This window comes from Aspergillus alliaceus (genome assembly GCF_009176365.1).
Source record: "Aspergillus alliaceus strain CBS 536.65 unplaced genomic scaffold BDW43scaffold_2, whole genome shotgun sequence".
Lineage (NCBI taxonomy): Eukaryota > Fungi > Ascomycota > Eurotiomycetes > Eurotiales > Aspergillaceae > Aspergillus > Aspergillus alliaceus.
In genome coordinates, this window is record NW_022474685.1 from 1,070,890 (window position 1) to 1,088,311 (window position 17,422).

General features: G+C 47.1%; 5 protein-coding genes across 5 annotated transcripts; 4 read left to right on the forward strand and 1 right to left on the reverse strand.

The window, feature by feature from the left end:
- The first annotated feature begins 2,684 nt into the window (after positions 1–2,684).
- BDW43DRAFT_260532 (dimethylaniline monooxygenase) lies at positions 2,685–5,541 on the forward strand. The gene is made up of 5 exons (XM_032040216.1): positions 2,685–3,298; positions 3,370–3,852; positions 3,918–4,170; positions 4,224–5,009; positions 5,090–5,541. The coding sequence occupies exons 1-5, from the start codon at positions 3,134–3,136 to the stop codon at positions 5,188–5,190; spliced, it is 1,788 nt and encodes a 595-aa protein (XP_031905914.1). The 5' UTR covers positions 2,685–3,133; the 3' UTR covers positions 5,191–5,541.
- Positions 5,542–6,425: 884 nt separating this feature from the next.
- Positions 6,426–7,656, forward strand: BDW43DRAFT_319327 (aromatic ring-hydroxylating oxygenase subunit alpha; the record flags this gene model as incomplete). The annotated part of the gene is made up of 2 exons (XM_032048896.1): positions 6,426–7,150; positions 7,203–7,656. The coding sequence occupies exons 1-2, from the start codon at positions 6,486–6,488 to the stop codon at positions 7,654–7,656; spliced, it is 1,119 nt and encodes a 372-aa protein (XP_031905915.1). The 5' UTR covers positions 6,426–6,485.
- A 2,344-nt stretch (positions 7,657–10,000) lies between these two features.
- BDW43DRAFT_296430 (uncharacterized protein) lies at positions 10,001–11,007 on the forward strand (the record flags this gene model as incomplete). The annotated part of the gene is made up of 4 exons (XM_032044213.1): positions 10,001–10,144; positions 10,203–10,614; positions 10,673–10,822; positions 10,874–11,007. 4 exons carry the CDS (start codon positions 10,001–10,003, stop codon positions 11,005–11,007), a joined length of 840 nt encoding a protein of 279 aa, XP_031905916.1.
- Positions 11,008–13,071: 2,064 nt separating this feature from the next.
- Positions 13,072–15,293, reverse strand: BDW43DRAFT_319330 (amidase signature domain-containing protein; the record flags this gene model as incomplete). The annotated part of the gene is made up of 6 exons (XM_032048897.1): positions 14,770–15,293; positions 14,431–14,700; positions 14,230–14,371; positions 13,751–14,175; positions 13,487–13,670; positions 13,072–13,433 (listed from the first exon to the last, which is right to left on the reverse strand). The coding sequence occupies exons 1-6, from the start codon at positions 15,049–15,051 to the stop codon at positions 13,072–13,074; spliced, it is 1,665 nt and encodes a 554-aa protein (XP_031905917.1). The 5' UTR covers positions 15,052–15,293.
- A 477-nt stretch (positions 15,294–15,770) lies between these two features.
- Positions 15,771–17,031, forward strand: BDW43DRAFT_296432 (uncharacterized protein; the record flags this gene model as incomplete). Its single annotated transcript, XM_032044214.1, has 3 exons — positions 15,771–15,938; positions 16,157–16,524; positions 16,593–17,031. The coding sequence occupies 3 exons, from the start codon at positions 15,771–15,773 to the stop codon at positions 17,029–17,031; spliced, it is 975 nt and encodes a 324-aa protein (XP_031905918.1).
- Between the last annotated feature and the right edge of the window lie 391 nt (positions 17,032–17,422).

A 17,422-nucleotide genomic window follows, 5' to 3' on the forward strand; every position in this document is an offset into this window, starting at 1 on the left:
AATCTCCACACACTTCTAGTATATCTAGTATATGATTATGAGGTCACATGGCACGGGAGCCTTACATCTCATTTCCCCCCTAGTGCCAAGCTACTTGGGTAGGGTAGTAGTCAGTTACTCTATGTTCCGGCTTCTGACTTCCAAATAAAGGACAAGGCCCGATGGAGCCTCTATGTATTATACTCTAAGCTCAAAGGGGTGCTCCCGCCGGCCTTATCCTTGGTTCTAGCCTCCGTGTCGATCCAACCTTGGATTTGCTCGACTTCAGTCAACAACGAAGTTACCACCTCCATCGCTGAATAGCCCACTAAATTGATTGTTAAACTTTCCAACCAATACGTCGGACCCTGAACTCTTGTTGAGAATACACATATCTTCTTATAGTTTGGTAAATGATCGTAATTTCAAACATAGATCTCTTGCCCTTCATGTTCTCCGCGAAGGCTACATGGGCATATACACATCTTACTTCCTAATCCCGAAAATATGACAGGTCCATGGACCAGGCAACATCCCCTCGAGTCATGTAACGACACGGACACGGACTCAAGATCAGCACGGTTCATCTCCGGAGTGGCCCTACCGGCAGTATTGACCCTTCCCGGCTGCACGTAATCTTAAAGGGCTTTGGTGCGCGTGATCTGCGCACGGCGATCATTTCGCAGCACAACCTGTCACAGCCGTTGTACAGTAGCTCGGGCTCTTCAGCCGCGGACTATACAGCTGCCAATGCCCTCAACAGCTTTTTAAATTGACTACTACATAATTTCAACCCTGCAACTTGGAGCATTATCTGTGATGTAGCAATAGTGTCTCTCGTATATGGGTAGGTTCTATGGGCTAGAAAGTTTACGCGCTCGACGTTTCTAGGGTCGCAGATATGGATATGCCTCGGCTATAGGGATGACGAAGCAGAAATATCAGGAAGAGAGAAACATACTTTGTTTATGCTTATGAATTGGGTTACTGGTGTAAATATATTGTCTGGTTACTTAGGTTTTAGTAAGAGAGGCTGTTTGTTCAAGAAACATGTTAAGTGTGTGTAAGGTCAGTAATTTATTGCCAATTAACTCTAAAAGTATTAACTTCAATATAAATAGGAGACCTACACCAGCGAGCCTAAAGGTTAAAGTAGCGTAGCGGTGCGGTGCCCAAAGAAGTGGCTAAGGTTTTACACACGCCTCTTAAGTAAAATATATATTATGCAGGACGCAGAACGTCTTCATACTGAAAGTACACATCATGTTACCACAATATATCTAGGTCATATATTGTTGGCCGGGGGTTCCGGCCCACACGCATTTAGGTGTCAGTAGTAAGGATAGCTTGTAGATAGTAAGAATAAGTATCATCACTTGGATGAGAATGATCTCCACATAGTGCCTTAACATATATTAAACCTATACCTACGTAATAAATCACCAAGGTATATATTAGTATAGTGTCTGAGTAGTAGAATTCAATATGAATCAAGTGCGGCGACAATGTAGCTCTACCAATGGGGTTCAGTTCTGCACCGTCTTCCACTCCAGTGGTGTCAATACCCCACGACCGTAAGCCGATGACTCTTACCGTACGCGCAGTGACGTGTAAGATGCAAATGATTCATAGGAGAGACAGAGACTAGGTAAATGCTACCTAGTCCAACTAAATAATGTCACCGTGAGAATGGCCCCATTTTTGTTCATGAGGATGACGTTGGTTAGTACCCGGTCTGTAAGGGACATATGGCCTATATAGCTTGGAGAGTGTAGCATAAAAACGTAATCCACCACCGAGCGGCATAAAGTTCTTTAACCCTCTAAATATTTGCCAGATCGCTTTATAGTAGCACCACCACATTATTATGCTTCAAAAATCATTAGATCTAGCTGCTAAATCAGAAGGCTGGATACTGCTCGCGATACAAGTATTTGAAGATAGCCAATTCAAAAGTATTCGCGCAGCAGCTACAGCGTATTATATGCAATACCATACGTTTACCTACCGAATTAAGAGTTAAAAGGCACGACTAAAGATCCCAGCAAATAGCCCGAGGCTTAAAACTTTAGAAGCGTCTCTTAAGAAATGGATTCTTAATATGGATAAGAATATTACCCCCAGCTACTTTACATGGTCCAGGACTCATCGAGGGCGCATAGGTTACTAAGTCCCCTCATACTACCACTGAGACATAAAAGCAGATACAGCATATAAAGTAGCTTATTCAACGCAACTCAGAGAGTCCACTAAATGAAGTAGTCCGCTAGCTAGTGAGAGCAGCTGAATCTACTATGCATGAAGTTATTCTATTACGATACCAGGTGACTGAGCTTCATGCCGCAAAGCAAAGCAAAAGCAAAAGTATACGGGTCCTAGATCTTATACTGCTACTGGGACGTTCCTAACAGGGGACGAAGGCCAGCAACTTGCTCGAGAAGCTATACAGATGATGAATCCAGAGGAACCAGTAAAAAATAGGCCCCACCACGGTACAGTAGCTGTCATCAAATTTGTTCATATTAGAACTAGCTGCCCGAATAGATAGTAACATTCTTTTATACATGAAAATGGCTTCATTTTGATTACGTAATAGTAAGATATATTGTCACATGATCAGGCTTTCCCACTCCACATGTATTTACTAGGTCTTACCGATCTTCCTTCTTAGGAATACACACATCATACCAAGAGACCTTACATATATTCTAGGTCTTCCGACGAGGGTCAAAATTGTGTGCCATTCGGTGATGGATTACGTTATGAACACATCATACGGAAGCTTCAATTCAAGGCAAACCTGAATTATAAGAAGTTAATATCGACTCCCTAGAGACCACTAGCTGGATAACGTCCGAAGCAGCCAATGAGCCTTTGTCCTGCATTGCTCTAACGTGATGGCTGATATCGCTAGCCTACCATTTCGTGATGCCTTGGGCTAGGAGAAGAGGCAACCTTTGGATGGTTTGTGGTGTATCTTGCATGACAGAACTCTTGGATCAAGGTATCTCCGACTAACGGTCACAGGGTACCAAGCATGGTGTGAGAGGTATATGTATAACTCAGAAGACGTCCATTCTGGAAGATTGTGAATGCCTTGTAAAAGCTCTTCAGATGCAGATTTTCCCGGTTCAACACCTGCAGGGGACTCGAAATGCGTGTTGCAGTGGTCGGTGCCGGCCCCTCTGGATTGGTGACTCTGAAATATCTCTTAACGGCACATGAGTTTCTTGGTGTCGAGGCAATTGAAGCGCGGGTGTTTGAAATCGAACCTGACATTGGCGGGACCTTCTTGGCTCGCACATGGGAGGATGCCGAGGTTCGTAATTCATCTACCTCCACTGACACCGTTACCGTCTAATAAGGTCGCTGGATGGATGGTTGTGGCAGATGGTTTCCTCCAAGCAGTTGACGGCCTTCTCGGACTTTCGCCCGCGAGATATGGACCCGGACTTTCTGAGTACTAAACGTTACCTGGAATATCTCCACGATTATTGTACCCATTTCCAACTTTGGCCGCACATTCATCTCCAAACCTCAGTTCAGTCCATCTCTCGTCATAAGGGTGGGGGGCATTTGGTGGAGTATCAAGACCAGCGTACGATGAAGCAGTGCAGGTGGTCGTGTGACGCAGTTGCCATCTGCTCTGGACTCCATGTCACTCCAACTGTCCCTCCTATTCCTGGATTGGAGAAAGTACCCACAGTTATTCACTCGTCACAGTTTAAGGAAAGGGCACAGTTCGGTAGTAACCGGACGATTTTGATCCTTGGGGCTGGAGAGACGGCCACAGACATTGCGCACCTCGCAGTGACATCGCCAACTAAGAGAGTAGTGATGTCGCATCGGAAAGGTTTTCATTTGGCCCCAAAGGTAAAATCCTCCTTTCCCTCCGCCGATAGCATAACCTTGCCACTGACACATATCACTCGCACTAGCGCAATCTTGACCCAGTAATTCTACCGATCCTAGGCCGCAGGACCTGCGATAGGCTGACGGTGCCTATTGACACGAGCCGACCTAGTCTTTTTGACACCGCGTATGTTCACCCGCTCTTGAGGAACCATACCTTCCTCTGGAGGATGTACCAAGTTTACATCCAATCGATGCTGTGGACCACGACAGGGACTACTGCGGGCTTTGATCAATGGGTCGGTGGCTTTCGCCCAGATCAAAATGATCCTTCTAAAAGTAAGTGACTCTGTTCCAATGAGTGACAAAACGCCAACCCGTATCGCAATCAGTATTCCTTAACAAGGCCAGTCAAGTGGCTCCATATATAAGCGCCCCATATAGACACCTCGATGGCTCTTTGACGCAGCGGATCCGCTCATCTTTGATTCAGATTCCAATTCCCGACACCCGGGGAAGGCAGGTGGATGTCGCCCCTTGGCCCGAGGAAATCGACGAAGAAGGAGTAGTCCATTTTGTCAACAATGAGCGCCCTGAGTACTATAAGATGAAGAACCAGATAGTCCGCCCAGATATTGTCATCTACTGCACCGGGTATCAGCCAGAGTTTCCCTTCTTGACTAATCACGATAATGGCAGACCTTATTCCTCGGCAGGTGATGCTGATGTGCGGAATACCTGGGCCCGAGATGATCCGACAGTCGGATTCATTGGCTTCCTTCGCCCATCACTAGGTGCGATTCCCCCTCTTGCGGAGATGCAAGCGCAGCTCTGGGTGCTTCGGATCGCTGCTCCCCATCGCATCCCTCGGGTCCTCGTCTTGTCTGATCAATCTCATTACCAAATCGAGCCACCCCCTGGTTCGCGGCCATACTGTTACTACGGCGTCGACCATGAAAGCTACGTGTACCAATTAGCGTTGGACATGGATTCGGCACTCGGATTTACGGAGGTTCTTCGACTGGGACACAGAAATTGGAGAATCCCCTTAGTATGGGCTCTGAGCTCAAACATTAACACAAAGTTCCGACTCCGCGGGCCATGGCGCTGGAAAGGTGCCGAGAAGGTGATGGTGGGGGAGATGTGGGATACCATCTGCCGCCGGAGGCTTTTCTTTGGTAAGAGTGGTCCGGAGCCAGTTGGCCGTTCGTTACTCGATCGACCTGAGTGGATGTACTAATGGGTCACGAGTGAACAGAGCATTTCCTGTTTGCATTCCTTCCATTTGTCATCGTTGGCCCGATAAGCCTTCTGTGCTATGTGTATGCCTCAGTCCACCGTCTTTTGGGCTATATTTAGCCTAGTCGACAAACCCCGTCAAGCAAGGCACCAGCATATAGGAAATGATTATTAGATCGCTAACCCATCCTTGCATGGTACGGAGGACACGGTACCTATGCCTATTGGAGAATCTAAGGTGTGAGAGCGTCCCACAGCACATGTCATCATGACCTTGCGGCCGCAAAGTATCCAGGGTTGGTTACTGGTTTGAGTAAAGGCTGTTAATCAGATAAGGAAACATGCACACATTGGCAGAAACATTGATGACTGCCGTAACAGTAGGGCAGTCAGGACAGGACCTGATTCTTGAGCCTTTCTATTATCCTAGGAGGCCCGTTGTACGCCGGATAGTATGGCCAGCCATTCAATAATCTAAGAAGTTGGAAGGATCACGATGTTTTCCAACAGTAATTACAAATGTACACATGGGCCCTATCATTGGAGAACGTATTCCTATTGAGTAGCAGGTTTTATAGTGATTGAGCACATCTAATGATCTCCCTGTCATTTCACATTGGTACAGTACAGCTTGGCGTGTCTTTTGCGTCGACCCCGGCTACCACTTTTATGTATTCCGAGCCTTAAAATCAAAAGGCAAATACAGAAGGGGAGATGTATTCAGCGCTGTTCAATATTTGTTGTCGGTGTTCAGAAGCAAGCGGGTAGCTATCAAGGGATTTTGCCCTTTTTTGGGATAGTTCTCGTGACTACTGGTGGCGTCAGACCTGATCCAGATTCCACACATCCAGTTTCAAGCCTCACCGTCGGCTGGGGGGACCCGTATGATAAAGACTGCTATTTAGGGTATAAATGTTAAACCGGCGGTGCGGGACGGATTTACGCCGAGCCGGGGGACGGGATGCATTCGGGTTCTAGATTGAGATAGAACTCTGGGGGAGCCAATGGGACAAAAATATTCGGTTTGCTATCACCGCCGGGCTGGAACTCTTTGCGTTTTACGGGCATCGATAACCTTTTAGCTTTAAGCCTATTCGGTCCGTTTGTCAACATACCGATCACCTGATCGGCACCAAGAGATATGACCCCGTTGGAAATGGACACCTGATTGCAATCAGCATCCAGACAAGTCAAGATAATCAGATGCAGGAGGTGAACTACCGGTGAAATGAAGCGGATAGGGTATTCTGGGCCCCGTGCCCCGTGCCATTCTACTCGCGATAGCTTTTAAGAAGAGACGACGTCTCCATGTTCAACGGTCATTAACAGCAGCTCCAAATACTCCAAAGCAAGTTAGCAAGTTAGCAATCCAAGGTCTGAAACCAACGAAGCTACTTTGGCTCTTCATATTCGCAATGTCCTTCTTGAGAAACTTCTTTGGCACTTCCGCTGTTGCGGCGAAGGACGAGAAGACGCCTATCCGGGCACTGCCCGCTTCCTGGTACACTTCTGAGGCTATGTACCAGCTTGAACGACGATCTATCTTTGCCCGGAAGTGGCTTCTCACCACACACAAGCACCGAGTCCCCAATGCGGGTGACTGGGTCCAATATGACGCCGCTGGGTACGCGTTCGTCGTCGTCAAGGATCACCACGAAAACATCAACGCATTCCACCAGCACAATCTCTCGCCAATTCACGTGCACATTGACCGCAATGGTTTCATCTGGGTGAATCTAGATTCTGCCGAAACCCCCGAAGTGGCCTGGAAGGATGACTTTGACGGCGTTGATGAGCAACCCCGGTTCCAACACTACAATTTCGACCAATACGTCTTCGACCACACCTGGGATATGGAAGGCGACTTCAATTGGAAGATTTTAGCTGACAACTACAACGAGTGCTACCACTGCCAAGTGGCTCATCCTGATATTCCTACGATTGCGGATCTGAATTCTTACTACGTGAAGACCAAGGACGGCCACATCCAGCATTATGGCGCGCAGCGACCCGACCAAATCGAGAAGGGCTTCCGGATAGCCACTACCTACTTTTGGCCCAATGCCTCTTGCAATGTCTCGTAAGTATAGCAATCACTTTTGCCAAGCTTAGCATCTCATTAATTGTTTTAGGCCGAATTTCTTCTTCATGCAGCGATTTACCCCTCTCAGCCCGACGAAATCAGTAATGCGGTACGAGGTATATCGCCATAAGGATGCAACGGACGAGGACTTCAATCTTATCAGCGACATGTACAAACGGATTATGTCTGAGGACAAGTATCTCTGTATTCATACCCAGAAGAACCTCAACGCCGGCGTTTTCATCAACGGCCAGCTTCACCCCGAAATGGAAAAGGGCCCGCTCCACTTCCAGAAGACTGTGCGAGACGTTGTCACAGAACACCGCAAGAAGGAGGAGATCGCTGGTCATGAAATCTGGCCTGCTCAACAGTCTCTTCCCAAGAATGCTGCGGTCAACCAAGAGGATATCGCGTTCCGCACAGGCACAGACAACTACATCAGTGGGAAGAATGAGTTGACGGACACTTTGAGTGGCAATCATGCTGTGGCAATAGCTGTTTAGAGGGCTGGTGGTGGACCGAAAAGGTAGATATCCATTGGGATCATTTGCCATTACATTTCTTTTTCTTTTAGCGTTACATTTTCATACTCTACACTTAATGATGGTTTAGAACTTGGCTTGCTTTAGCGGAATATAGTCATGACAGAATGAATCTTTATACATTTCAATTACTACTCCCACAATTATTCTGAAACTTGATGGTGTAGATAACTGAGGTTGCCACCCAGCATGACCATGACTAGTCGTATGATAAGCACATATTGACCTCCATTACTCATACGTATACATCTATGGCCACATGCACGGAGAATTCAGAAGTAACCAGCAAGCAGTCTGGAGAGCCTTAAGAGTTGACGTCTAAGAGATTGGCCGCAATGCCTGTGTGGCCAATCTCGGTCGTATACGACGTAGGATGGATGTTGTTGAAAAGAACGACTCTTCATCATGTTACCTAAACCGTATAAAACCATTTTGACCAACCAAGTCTAATAATAACAGGACTTTTAGCCATTGTCAAACATTTACGTTCCGGGGAAATTTCTACCTATTCGGGATAGAACACCCGGGCAAACAGTCACCAATTATGTATTAAATCTCGTCAGATCCTGTATTGATACCCATATCGTATTATTGCCTTGGCATTAACTAAGTCTGCATATCTTTGGATGGAGTGAACATATTATACTATACAAGTACATTAGCTGCCAGGACGCTGAATACAGGACACTGAAGAGTTTTGAGGATGAGAGCAAAGCAATAGCTGAAAACAATGGATGCCCTCACTAAGTCGCCCGACTCAGTCACCCAAAACAAAATGATAAACTTGGCTTGAGCCCTAGTAGCTTATGATCGTGAGTGTTAAATATTTATTTATGAATTTGTCGTATAGAAAAGGCATGATTAATAGCTCTCATTCATATACTGGTTCGTTCCCATTCTCTATTTGTATCAACTGTGAAAGGACGAACCTGCAATTCCTCCAACGACCATGGAGTAGAAATAACCCACCTAAGCACACCACTAAGATATATCATGTTAAACAATTATATGGTTCGAGATAGAGCTGAAACACAGGGATGAAGCATTATATTACCATGCCAACCACTTAACCGAAAAACAAGATCCGCGACTGTGCGGACGAGTCCTTTTGCCTCAACTACCGTTTTTCCACATTTTAGTCCATGCCACCTGGCTCAGGGAAAGGCGGGTAGAATTTCCTTAATGCCAGCCCTTCACATCCGGAGTATTGCAAGTAAAATATTTGTTAGAGGAGAGGGTCCTAGACTACCTATATATATCGGATTGGACATCCTTCGTTGCTTTCAACCGAGCATAATTGGTATTTTCAGACTATTGGTAGAATCACATCTTAGAGCGCTTCATTTACTAGTATCCAAGCATAGAAAAACCGAGTTGTAGATATAATCTCTGCGGAAGTCAAAGAGAGCATGAGAAACGCGCCATGGGACAACTGAGACCTAAATAGCCTTGGGGCAACAACTGCCCAGGGACTTATCCGAATATCAGTGGGTCACGCGAGAGCATCGGGGCCATGCCCGGCCTTTTTTTATCCTGTCTAAGACTCTGGAAATGGTCCGTTGGGTGGGCTATTACTGTTTCATCTCAGTGTTCTCTTTATTTCCTTACCCCTAGGGTTAGGCTTAAGGTACAATTCTCCGGAGTAACCCCGCCGTGCTGTTCTGATAAAATTGCACTTCATCTTCCAGACTTTGTCTTCAAAGTATCGGAGGCACGCGCATATCGTAAAATGGGTAATATCATAGCCGCGTTTGCTCCCTTGATATGCCGTGACCTCCGTCGACAGTAATGTCTACCGGTTGAGCTAGAATCAGACATGTAAAAGGGCGCATTCAAGTGTATACTGATTTGCCTCTGCATGGAGAATATGTTGAGGAATAATTGCCACGCTATTGGTGGGCCCGGCATGGGTTTAATATGCTGAGGGGCTCTTGGCGCATCGTCTCCTGTCTGATAGTGAGTCCGGATAATTTATCTTGGCTGACAAGGCTTGGCAATCTCCGCCTTTCTTAGGCTTGCGTGCCAGGAGCATGGATATATCAAGTGCTTGATTGACGGAGAATAGTAATTGAGGGTCCTAACTCTTACCCTCCGCTTCTGTGTTTAGAAGCCGTTTGTATTGTGTAGATTGTCGGCACACTGATTACTAGATGATCGAGATCTTAGCTATGGATATATAAATATGTCTAGGTCTCTCCTTAGGTAACAATGTAATTTTTTATCTTCATTCATTTCTGTATTCAACTCTTGTTTTGTAATATAATCTACTCCTTTTATTGTTTCATTTTGTTCATTTACCTGCAAAATGAAGGCTGTTCTTTCACTTACAGCCCTCCCGCTGCTGGCCAGCAATGTTTTGGGAATGCCGCTGCAGGATAGCAGCAATGTGAAGCGTGCAGATACCAGCGCGTGGAACCCTCCCAGTAATCTAGTGACCCCCCTCAATGAGGTAAACAATCTGTCCACTGCCTATATTAACATCGACAGTAATCGCTAACGTCGTTTAGGTCTGGGAGCATGAGACATCAACCTACAGTGACCCACTCGGATTCAAGAACTACGGATTCGACCAGGTCATCGACGGCAAAGGCAAGATCAACTACTGCGTGCGTTGGGACTCAACCAAGTCCGTCACTCAGGAGCAACGTCGAAAGGTCGAGACTGCCGTCCGGCGTTCCTTCAACAAATGGATTGAGAAGCTCGCTGGCTTTGATGGATTCCCTTATGACACGGTTGATGTCAACGTGGTCGGATGGGCCGTCAAGGATAAGTCCCTGCTGCAGGGTGATACCTCTGGCATCGAGGTGTATACCACCACCGACGAAAGTGGCACTCCCCAGTGCGATCCGGGCTGTGGACGCTTCTTCCACCAGGATAATGACTACAGTGCTTGTGCAGCTGGAGCTGATCGTCATTATGGTGGGTAGGCCCCTTTGCTATCGTGTTCCCGGAGCGCTCTGGCTGATTAATGATACAGACCAAAGCTTGTGGCTTACTGATGGTTTCGAGGGAGGTGCTGGTGGTGACTGGGGCCAGCGTATCGGGCAGGAGTACTTCATGCAGGATCTTGATCTCGAGGATATCCATATCTTGCTGCATGAGATGGGTCATACCTTTGCTCTGGATGGTTCGTTACCTTCTTCTTGGAAAAGATTTGAACACTGACGTCCAGATTCAGACTTCTACGATTGGACACCAACTGGCCAGACCAACTTCGTTATGCTGGCTGGCAGTGCAATGAAGATTACCGAGTTTGATGCATGGATGGCAAGAGATTGGTGGCGCCATTTGAAGTCGCGTTACAACCTCTAAGCGACAGCAAGTGTGTTGGTCTTACTAGCTTTTTAAACTTCCAGATACACCCAGGGTCTATGCTTCAGCGATAGGAGATCTCTAGTTATGGCGCAGGTGGTCTCATACTAAGTATCGCAATGTAGTTAGAAAATGTCTGATCTGCTTCATGGACGTATCACACCTACATTTTCATTAATCTCTACAGTATACGGTACTTGGGTTAGTTAAGGCATGCTTCTCATAGTGTAATATTTAGTATATCGCATAGATCTCAACTATCTTCTATACCTGCCTCCAGCGTCACGCCCCCTAACCTTCACGCTTCACCAAAGAACAGTTGAACTTAAAGGACTAGCATAACTCTAGATGCTAGTCGGCAAACGGCTTCAGGAGAGGTGATTTTTGTTTTGGAGTCATATTGAACCAGTATTGTTCAATTCTGTGATATGTGGCTCCGTCGCTCTAGACGATGTCTGCCTCTTGAACGGTCTAAAACCGGGGATATTTGAAACAGTACACCGCATAGAGCAAGAATTACAAGGGGTAACAAGACAGAAACGAGCAGCCTAAGTGAGTCATGATCAGTTAGGATAATCTCCAAAGTAGAGTAAGAATCGACATAGCATATCAGAACCGCGACCGCAATAATATCGTTCCCAAGCCAGACTTCTCCGTTATATATGACCTTTTCGCGGCAGCAAGAGGAAAGGAAACGAGCCACAAGACCCATATTATGAAGTAAATCACAACGAACCCAAACGTGACGCTTCTATCTCTAATTTTGTTTTGCCTGTAGAGGTGTAATAAATACACGACCCCGAACAATCCCACCATTGTCAATATTTAAGCGGATACGACGAAAGGGCTGCGGAATCTGATATATATCCCTCTTTCGAGCTTTCCTCAATATTTCTTGCAGCCAGGGGGTGACAGTCCCCACACCCTTATTTCCTTCGGTATTCCTTCCATGCTTCTGCCCGCCAAACGGACAGTCATTGTGACATGCGACTGATCTGAACTATCTTTGCAACGCGGTAGAGACACGCTTTTGTCACAGATACCAGTAGCAGGAGAACATATACAGGACCATTAGATAATGAGCTTCGCCCGTCTCAATCACTTCGGAGCGCAATATGAACAGACCCTGATCCATCCACAAGAGTAGAAGGTGGGCACCTATCCATCTAGAAACCCTTGCTTAGATTAAAAAGAACTTGGAAATCCCAACCAACCGGGTTTCTTTGATTCAGGACGTTGTCATTCTCGGGGTTTTGTTTGATTGGTTGTTCCTTGAAGCCGGAAGGCTGGCTTTAGCCGCGTTACTTTATACCCTCTTTCTAAGCTCCTTACCAATTGAGTACCTTTTATTAGGGGGGATGAGGCTCCATAGAGAGATTAGAGGTGATGCTATATAGGTTACAGCGCTGAGGGCTAGGTGAAATCGTACACTGGGTACACAACAAATTGTTTTCCAATCCATGCTGAACGCATTTTATGAGAGGTCTGGGTCAAGTCATGCGTACTATATTTTCTCTGCCTTATTCTTCTTATTAGCTTTAGGTAATAGTGGGTCTCCTTTAATTCCTTTAATTTCAAACGTCTTGGTGAACTCATGTCATTATATGGAATAAACCTTATGTTCATTTGCATTTGTCATCTTGCCTGACCCTCCACTTCTTCTATACCCACACATTCATACTATCCCAAGTCCTTTAAAAGATGCCTTCCCAGACAGTGTTGTCCCCAAAATATTTTAGAATGGGGAAAACATGATATTACAATGCCCTCAAACCATTTTCGACCAGACTTCAGCGGACAATGGTACATCTCCAATTCTCCATACCATCGGCTAGAGCGGGATAAATATACCAGTGGGGCGGTACTATAGACCAAGTATCTTGGCAACGTTCAATATAAATCCGTCTATTTCTGGCTTCTTGAACAGGCTAGCCGATGAGTAATTCAGAGAAACCTTCGGCAGTCGCATCATATTGAGGAGTTATCTTAATCTATATTCTCATAATGCGCGGTTCGCTTCCCACAAATTCATGATAAATTAATCCATACAAGATCCAACCGAAGTTATGCCAAGCAGTCCACAAAGGGCAAGCCGATCCTCTCCTTGATAGCCTCCAAGGCCTGGACGACCTTCTCATCCTCCAATTTCTTGGCAACAAGTTGTAGGCAGACCGGCGCATCTTGTTGCTTCTGCACATCGTAATGTTCATGGGCCCAGCTATCAAACTCATTACGAGGAGTGTATGTATTGTCCTTCGCATCGCGCCGGGGATCCACCTTGGTGACGGGGAAGACAATCGCTGGGTAGTCTAACAGGTTCCAGATAGAAGTGTATCCCCAATAACGAGAGGTGTCAAGCAGTGGAGCAGGTGTTGGGTATGCTGGGCACAGGATCACATCCATTTCTGGAGCAACCGAGTTCCATTCTGAAGATGTCAGTACGATTAGTTGACGGCAGTTGCTCAAGGTGTTTGCAAACCTTGCAAATAGGAGTAGCGGAACATTTCGCGCTTCAGAGTCCAGCCCCAGACTCCTTGTAGGTCGAGCTCTTCGATGCCGGGAGTATCACGAAGAGTCCAGGCTGTGAGCGGGACGTAGGGCTCTCCCGACAGGGCGAGATTCTTGGCGAAAGCCTTGCCGCCGTCTGGAGCGTAAAGTCTCGTCTGAATCATAATTTGTTAGAGACAATGCGTGCTAAGTATCTAACAAGGAGGAAGGATTCATTTGTTATAAGAAAACTTACCAGGATCTCCAGCGCTTCCTTCTGTTGGTATGGCTTCCACTCGATGACTTCGACATCAGGCAGTATCTTCAAACGCTCAACTGTCTCTTGCAAAGCTCTTGTGATTGGTGGTGCCGGTTTTACAATGCCATCGTCCCACATCACTCCTATAGTGAGCTTTTTCTTCCCATCTTGGTAGATGTGAGACTGGGTATCCCGCCATGGGATCTGGTGCAGTGTTAGGTCGCTGGTCCATGGCTTGGCAGCTAGTACAGTCTTCATGAAGAGATTGATTCCTCCGAGAGTGGGTGAGAGAGGGCCCAGCGTGCCTAGGATTGTCTCGCAGCCGATAACATAAGCGGCACATCCAATTATGGGAATTCGACTACATGTGGGCTTGAGGCCATAAAGCCCACAATTGGAGGCGGGAGACCTGATACTGCCCCCTGGGAAAGAAGTTAACTTTATGTAAGTACTTAGGTAATAGATTCGCGGCATACCGATATCTGAACCGATTCCTAAGGGGCTACCGTAAAGCGCTTGCAAGGCAGATTCTCCTCCTGAGGAGCCGCCGGGGGAGAGAGCCGTATTGTGCGGGTTGACAGTGTTCCCTGTGATGTTGCTGCAGGTTTCGAGCGCCATCTATGATGCGTGGTTGTTACTGGAACGTTCTACCATAGCCTGGATACTGAATGACTTACCAAGCCTTGTGGCTCAGTCGTCCTGGCGTATAGAACGGCACCTGCTTGAACCAGAATCTTGACAACATTCGCGTCTTCCTCATTCTTTCGACCCACCCAGCCAACGAAACCCGCTGTGTTGTCTCGTCCGGCAATTCCTACATGCGCTTTGATACTGATCGGTAGGCCGTGCAGCGGTCCCGAGGTCTTTCCATGTTCGGCTAAGTAATCGTCCAACTCTTTCGCACGAGCAAGGGCACGCTTAGGGAGGAGCTCATAGATGCAATTTGTCTATAGCCAGGGGCCAACGTTAGAATGGCCAAAAGAAGTCGATTAGCATAGGTTAGACTTTTCGCTCACCAATTTTTGGGCAATCGCCGCACGTCGCAGAAAGGCTGTTGTGACTACCGTTGCAGTAAGCTTCCCTGCAGCTAGAGAACCTACAAGTTCCTCAGCAGAAGTCTCTGTGATGGAAACCTCCGATGAAGAAAGGAGATCCCTGGGGACATCGAGGACCCGGCTGGGAAGCGTTTCAGGCAGTGCAGGAACAGGGGGCTCGACCCGAGCAATGGAATTATCTCGGTCGGCTTGCACCTGCTGGGAAATTTCCTGCCAGGTAGGTTTATCTTCGTGAGTCGCCATCTTTTCAAATTATCCTGGCGCAGACCACTTAGTCTCAGCTCCTATAGGCTTCCTTGCAAGTGAGCCGCCTTCAAAGTAGCGTTCAACGTAGGATCTATATCCTGATGCAGCGGACTGAAACCATCCATGCAGCAATCGTGCCTTTTCAATAGTTTATTTTCCCCCCTCAGGTTACATCGTTGCCGTGTGGTCAACCCACCGTGGGACTGTCCCCAAATTATCGTTTACCTGCACAACCTTTCTTTACATTTGCGAGTGGGTATTTTTCCTATGTTGGCAAGTCTCACGATGGCCTTAATGTCAAGAACGAGCTAGAACTGGGCGAGGGATAGAAAATTCAGTCAGGTCCCATGCAGATCCTCTGCCAAACTCAAAAACTCAAGGTGAAGCGGCCCAACGATCAGGATCCAACAGATAGTGTCGGAAAAGTTGGCGCGGCGCCAACCATGTTGAGCGATGTGGGGATGGAAGGAGCCGCTAATGCATGATCCTCGATAGGCGATGGATCCAACGTAATCAGTTAATCTGATGGCTGCTCGGCGCCTAAAGGCAGGCCTCCTGGGGGTGGAGGAGGTTACATCGTATTCTGGAGATCCAAGTAAGACTCTGCACATGTTCCTCAGGAAATCGTTTGTCTTCTTCCTTTATCAACGTTCCTCCCAAACACCCAGAGAGTTATGATGAAGTTCTTGTCCCTGAGAGACTGTATTGGCGCATGAATGGAGTCGCATGATGCCTCTGTCCACAAGGACCTAGGCCTGAGACTATGGATCGTGAACAGTATTTTCGTCGCGCTTGCCACTCTCGCCGTCATTGCAAGGTTCGTTGCGAGAAGGTTGAAAAATCTACCATTGGCCTCCGATGATTGGGCAATTTGCATAGCATTGGTATGTACTATAGATCTCACCTCCTTCCCACACTGCGACTAATTGCTATCAAGTTCCTTGACTGGATATTGTACGCCTTGTTCATTGCATGTAAGCGATAATCCCCTTTCTTCCATTTTGCGTAGTACTGACATGGTGTGTACCATTCAGGCAGGCAATATGGCCTCGGAAGGCACAGAGCGGTCGTCCCAGAAGCCGACGTCCTGGTGTTTCTGGAGTTGTTATATTACTTTCAGATTTTTTATATACTCGCCCCGCCAACCGTGAAGCTGTCGCTCTTACTACTCTATCGACGAATCTTCGTAAACTCTCGGTTCCTGAAGGTCGTGTATATAATGGGCGCTGCCGTCATCGTGTGGGCAATCGTCATGACCTTCCTCGCCATATTCAATTGTAGCCCTATCAGCGCGTTCTGGACGGGCCGGGGAAAATGCATTCCACTCAAAGCGTTTGCCATCGGATACGCCATTGTGAACATCCTTACTGATCTGGGCGTCTGGCTCATGCCCATCCCCAACATGTGGAAGTTGCAGCTACCCACAGCCCAGAAGGTCGCTCTCACGCTAATCTTTGTCCTTGGCCTTTTGTATGATCCTCTCTGTCTAACGCGTTGGCGATCGATCCACAAGGAAGCTAACATTCGGTGCGATCTAGTGACTGTGCAGCAGCACTCGTACGACTCCTTTCCTCCATGCTGGTTCTCGGCAACTGGGACGTAACCTATGACTACGCGGCCGGGTACATGTGGTCCATTATTGAAATTTCCCTCGCGATCGTCTGCACCTGCCTTCCCACCATGCGCGTGCTTCTGAAAATTATGTTTAGTAGCAAATTAGCTCGAGCGCTGGGGTTCTCCAGCTTGACTCCGAGACGCCCATGCTCCAGCAAGAAGCTTTGGAACAGATCCTCTCAGTACAATGAAATCCAAGGACCATGGACGGTGCGGCCAAATGCCGAGAGCCGACATCATAGCGATGTGACCACGGGAGCTGACAATGAGAATGGTGCTACCAGCGCGAAGGGGATCCGAGTATTAGAGGAGGTCAGAGTTGAGCTACAGCATATTAGAAGAGCGCATACGCCAACCTTATGAACGAAGAGTTCAACAGGATGATCATATTCACCCTACTGAGAGTGCCTAAGAGTTGGTGAGTGATCGTGTGGTGGGATTGAATGTCGTCGACCGAACTGACGGGGAAAGGACAGTACGGCTGAACTGTTATTCCTATAATACGCCACAGGGATGTGGCATAAGCAGCACGAGATGATCGCCCATGCCAAGACATACGATATTCTCTAGGTGGATGATTGCTGTTAAAGCCTCAAATACCCGAAGCAATCGTCCGTTGCTCTAGGTCTTACCAAATGACACACATTGACTAATACACTGATCTCTCCACGTTTGCTGTATAGCTGCTAGCATTTGCAACCAGTCATTACGATTCCCAGGGAGCAGACCTGCACACATGTAGTCCAGATTCTAA

Bases quoted from the DNA above. Each gene is read 5' to 3' on its own strand.
- BDW43DRAFT_260532 (XM_032040216.1), top strand. From the start codon at position 3,134: ATGCGTGTTGCAGTGGTCGGTGCCGGCCCCTCTGGATTGGTGACTCTG. The intron at 3,299-3,369 runs GTTCGTAATTCA...TGGTTGTGGCAG, and splicing joins GCACATGGGAGGATGCCGAG to ATGGTTTCCTCCAAGCAGTT. The intron at 3,853-3,917 runs GTAAAATCCTCC...CACTCGCACTAG, and splicing joins GTTTTCATTTGGCCCCAAAG to CGCAATCTTGACCCAGTAAT.